The sequence below is a fragment of the Camelina sativa genome, chromosome 18 (assembly GCF_000633955.1).
Source record: "Camelina sativa cultivar DH55 chromosome 18, Cs, whole genome shotgun sequence".
Taxonomy (NCBI): domain Eukaryota; kingdom Viridiplantae; phylum Streptophyta; class Magnoliopsida; order Brassicales; family Brassicaceae; genus Camelina; species Camelina sativa.
Genome location: NC_025702.1, coordinates 2,277,214 through 2,282,355, shown reverse-complemented (window position 1 = coordinate 2,282,355; position 5,142 = coordinate 2,277,214). Strand labels below are relative to the sequence as shown.

General features: G+C 37.4%; 2 protein-coding genes across 2 annotated transcripts; one reads left to right on the top strand and one right to left on the bottom strand.

The window, feature by feature from the left end:
• On the top strand, window positions 1–3,211 carry LOC104760312 (ubiquitin-like modifier-activating enzyme atg7). The gene is made up of 11 exons (XM_010483216.2): window positions 1–247; window positions 403–614; window positions 704–950; window positions 1,042–1,136; window positions 1,219–1,514; window positions 1,599–1,743; window positions 1,829–2,167; window positions 2,255–2,416; window positions 2,514–2,629; window positions 2,703–2,865; window positions 2,951–3,211. Exons 1-11 carry the CDS (start codon window positions 109–111, stop codon window positions 3,122–3,124), a joined length of 2,088 nt encoding a protein of 695 aa, XP_010481518.1. The 5' UTR covers window positions 1–108; the 3' UTR covers window positions 3,125–3,211.
• On the bottom strand, window positions 3,322–3,639 carry LOC104760311 (protein RALF-like 18). Its single transcript, XM_010483215.1, has one exon. It carries the CDS (start codon window positions 3,637–3,639, stop codon window positions 3,322–3,324), a length of 318 nt encoding a protein of 105 aa, XP_010481517.1.

The following is a 5,142-nucleotide window of genomic DNA, read 5'->3' as shown; positions in this document are numbered from 1 at the left end:
CTCTTTCTCTCTTCTCTCCGTCATCGTCGTCTTCGTCTTCTTCTTTCTAACACTTATTGACTCTTCTCATTAGCAAAATTGCAATCTCGCAGAGAAATAAGATCAGCCATGTCTGAGACAGAAGCTTCACCAACCGTTCTTCAATTCGCTCCATTGTACAGTTCCGTCGACGAAGGTTTCTGGCATAGCTTCTCGTCTTTGAAACTCGATAAACTCGGAATCGACGATTCTCCGATTCCAATCACCGGTAAGCACAAATACCCAATTCATCGATTTAATTACATAAATTCTGATGTATTAACTTCTGGGCAAGTTTTTATGATCCGTTTAGGTTAGAGAAACAAAAAAACTTTAATAAATTCAGATTTAGGTTTCCTATGTTTTTAATGTGGAAAATTTCAGGTTTTTATGGACCATGTTCACATCCACAAGTCTCAAATCATCTGACTCTTTTATCAGAGTCATTACCTTTAGATGAACAATCATTGATTGCTAGTACTAGCCATGGAAATAGGAATAAGTGTCCTGTTCCTGGGATTATGTATAACACCAATACCCTCGAAAGCTTCAATAAACTTGACAAACAAAGTCTGCTCAAAGCAGAAGCAAACAAGGTTAATTCAAAAACTTATCTCTGACTTGGTTCTTCTTACCAGTTCTTTTGTGGTGAAGTCTAATCTTATTTTGTTGGTGAAATTTATAGATTTGGGATGATATTCAATCAGGAAAAGCACTTGAGGACCCTGCTGTGTTATCAAGATTCCTCGTTATCTCCTTTGCTGACCTTAAGAAATGGAGTTTCCGTTATTGGTTTGCGTTCCCTGCGCTTGTACTTGATCCTCCTGCAAGTTTGATAGAATTAAAGCCAGCTTCAGAGTATTTTAGTTCTGAAGAGGCGGAGTCAGTATCCGCTGCTTGTAACGAGTGGCGCAACTCAGATTTAACTACTGGTACTCAACATTCTTGTTCTGTTCATGTATTATTCAAATTCAATCAGTAGTAGCTGAAAACTTATGTTACGTATCTGTGTGTTTGCTGTAGATGTTCCATTCTTTTTGGTTTCGGTTTCTTCTGATTCAAAAGCTAGTATCAGACATCTTAAAGACTGGAAAGCATGCCAAGGTGATCATCATAAGGTAGTAAGGTGTAACTAACTCTTCCATATACGTTAGGTACTAGGAAAATAATTCACCTTTACCTATCTCTCTCTCTCTCCAGTTGTTTTTTGGTTTCTATGACCCGTGTCACCTTCCTAATAATCCTGGCTGGCCACTTCGAAATTACTTGGCACTTATACGTGCAAGATGGAACCTCGAGACAGTTTGGTTCTTTTGCTACAGGGAGAGTCGTGGTTTCGCTGACTTGAACCTTTCCCTTGTTGGTCAAGCCTCAGTTACACTTGCATCAGGTGAATCAGCTGAGACTGTACCTAACTCAGTGGGATGGGAGCTTAATAACAAAGGGAAACGAGTACCCCGATCCATTAGCCTTGCTAATTCCATGGACCCAACAAGGTAAGTTTTTTGGTCTGCGTCAATGATTTCATCAAATAAATAGGTATAGTCTGATTAGAGAAACGGTTTCTCGTCTTATCGCAGGTTGGCTGTTTCTGCTGTTGATTTAAACTTAAAGTTAATGAGATGGCGTGCATTACCGTCTCTTGACTTAAACTTATTATCCTCTGTCAAATGCCTTCTTCTTGGAGCTGGTACATTGGGCTGTCAAGTTGCTCGCACCCTTATGGTATGTATCGAAGAGAGTGCAAGATCAAACAATCTTACAAAATCACTGATTAATTAAACTCTTCTTTATTTTTTTCTTTCTCTAGGGATGGGGAATCCGCAATATCACCTTTGTTGACTATGGCAAAGTAGCTATGTCTAATCCAGTCAGGCAATCTCTCTACACGTTTGAAGATTGTGGCGAGTTCAAAGCTGTTGCTGCTGTTAAAAGCCTCAAACAGATATTTCCAGCAATGGAATCTAGTGGAGTTGTTGTGGCTATACCGATGCCAGGACATCCGATTTCTAGCCAAGAAGAGGATTCTGTTCTCGCAGATTGTAAACGCCTTAGCGAATTGATTGAATCTCATGATGTCGTGTTCTTGTTAACCGATACAAGAGAAAGCCGGTGGTTACCTTCTCTTCTTTGTGCTAATGCCAATAAGGTAACTAAACTCTGTTCTCTTTCTTTCTATCTTTCTTGCTGGTTAAGTATAAGTATTAACAACAAATCTGCTTGATTTGAATTTCAGATGGCTATAAATGCAGCTTTAGGTTTCGACAGCTACATGGTAATGCGCCATGGCGCTGGCCCGACCTCCTTATCTGATGATATGCAGAATCTTGACATGGATAAGACAAACAAACAGAGACTTGGATGTTACTTTTGCAACGATGTTGTTGCACCTCAGGATGTAAATTCCCTTGGCTTCTTTGGTTTTTATATTTTGTTGTTGTTTTGTGATACCTCTGGTTCAGTTCTGATTCGTCGCTCTTTTCTTATATTTGCAGTCAATGACTGATCGAACTCTAGACCAGCAATGCACTGTTACACGCCCAGGTCTAGCCCCTATTGCAGGAGCTCTTGCCGTTGAGCTCTTAGTTGGAGTCCTACAACACCCACTTGGGTAAGTCTTTTGAAAACCAAATACATTGAGAATTCAATCCTCAGCCTTATCATCTTACATATGTTTAATACAGTATCAATGCAAAAGGCGACAATTCGAGCTTGAGTAATGGAGGAAACAATGATGATTTGCCTCTCGGGATATTACCTCATCAGATTCGAGGCTCAGTTTCTCAGTTCTCACAGATCACGCTGCTTGGCCAAGCCTCCAACAGCTGCACCGCTTGCTCTGAAACCGTAAGTTTTTCCACATGAAAACTTTTCTAGCAGAACCAAGCTCTCGCGAAGCTCATAACGGTTTTTTAACTTTTATTATATTCAGGTGATATCTGAGTATCGAGAGAGAGGAAACAGTTTCATTCTTGAAGCTATTAACCATCCTACATACCTGGAAGATCTAACCGGTTTAACCGAGCTTAAGAAAGCTGCTAATTCATTTAACCTGGACTGGGAAGACGATGATACTGATGATGAAGATGTAGCTGTAGATATGTAAATGTCCATAGACTAATATTGACAAGATGGTTTTCATATGATTCACTTAATCATCATTTTTTTACTACAGTGCAAATTCTAATCATAATTATTAGGTCTCATTTTATCACAATGAGAATTGTGAAATGCGATTGAAAACAAAAAAACTAACTAAAAATAAAATAAAACACAACAAAACTATTCGAATTGTGCATTGTTTTAATTCGTAAAGCGGTGGCATTCTGTAGCGGCAGTGCAACCTCGTCGGTAAGTGTTATCCGGTTGATCAGGTTTACCATCTGGTTTAGCTGGTTTGTTTTGCTTCATTGCATCGTAGTTTATATATCTTGAAGCTTGAAGAATCCTACAGCTCAAATCCAAACTTGATCTCATCTTCTTCATCATGGTGATCTTTTCTTTTTCACTGTTAATGCAATTGACACATTTCACCGGACGAGTTCCGAACACCAACGCTGGAAACAAAGACGCCGAGATGATGACGGCGATGATCATCAAGAACTTCATATCATTCATCATCGAGAATTTAAAGAGTGTAAAATAGAGAGTAGTGTGTTGATTTGTTTACGAGTTAGAGGTTTCTGATTTAAACACTTGGTTAGTCTACATTTTTATTATCGTTCATTTTTTGTAGGTTCATCGAATATTTCAACAAGATTCTTAGTCAGAAAAAAAAAAATTACAACGTCAAATTCATGGAATAAGAAGTTAATACGTCGACCTAAAAGATGAACCTACACAAACAAATTAATAATGATACACTGGACATGCTTTTGCCTCATATTGAAAAGTCAGTCAATTCAAATAATTAATTGGTAAAAAGGTGATTAATGATTTACATTTATCATAGATACATAAACTCAATAATAATGAGTATGTGATAGCGTTTGATACATTGGTTAAATAAACTACTTAGGGGAGTGTTTATAGCAAAACTGAGATTTGGGAAGATGCACTGAAACATGATTAAATTAATTGGAGGGATTTCGAATTTGGTGCAACTTTGAACCAATTTTTTTGGTGATCCAAGATTTTCTATTAATTCATAGAGTGTTTTTTTAAAAAAATTTGGTGACAGAAAAAGTTACTGCTGTTGTAACGTTTCTTTTGTCTTAAGATATTAACGCAAGTTACTGAAACGAAAATTATATTGCTAATTCGAAATTGAGAATGGCGTATCCTTAATTTAATTGGAAGAAGAACTGTAAACTACTCTACGTTTTTTTTAGAATAATGGGGAGAGAGAGGGTTCGACCTCTCGTACTCATGATCACTCACTAGCTATGGGACAAACGGAATAAGTGGTGCGCAGCAAATGAAAGTTATTCTTAAAAAATGAAAACCATGACCAACGTGGAGTGGACTAAATCACACTCGACGGCACCGGAGAGCATTTACGAGTAGTCAAAGAAGCCGCCTCCAACCACAATCCCCGTGCATGAAGTTGTATCCCTAATAGTTACAAGACTATCTCCCACGGGTTAGAAAATCCACGTACAGCAAACCACCACCACTATTTAACACTGAAGATCCCACCGGAGATTGTCTTGGAGCAAACCAATGCCGCGTCAAAACGAAGCAAGCTTTACGGATTCAAAACAGAAGCCGAGAGACAAAACCTTGCAGGCTACCTACAACCAAAAGTAAAGGAGAAGATTGCACCTCGTAGGTTTATAAAAAAAATAATAATAATAATGAATTTAAATATTTTACATACCAGGAATTGTTTATTTATAATATATGTTAGACTAAAGATGATATGGTACATGTTAAATTGTTTATTTATATTATTTAATTTCTTTAATATAAGTTAAGTTTATCAATGTCATAACTTTTTTCCTCTCTTATTATTGAGTTTAATAACCTTGTTATTAAATTTTTGTTTAACTTTGGTATTCCCGGATAATCAATAAGTGACCGATCATAACGTCTAAGAAGCAATAATACTTGTAGCTTAGGATGGTTATGGTGATATGTGCGTATTTATGGGTATTTTGTGGCCTCGCACATAATCTTTAAACG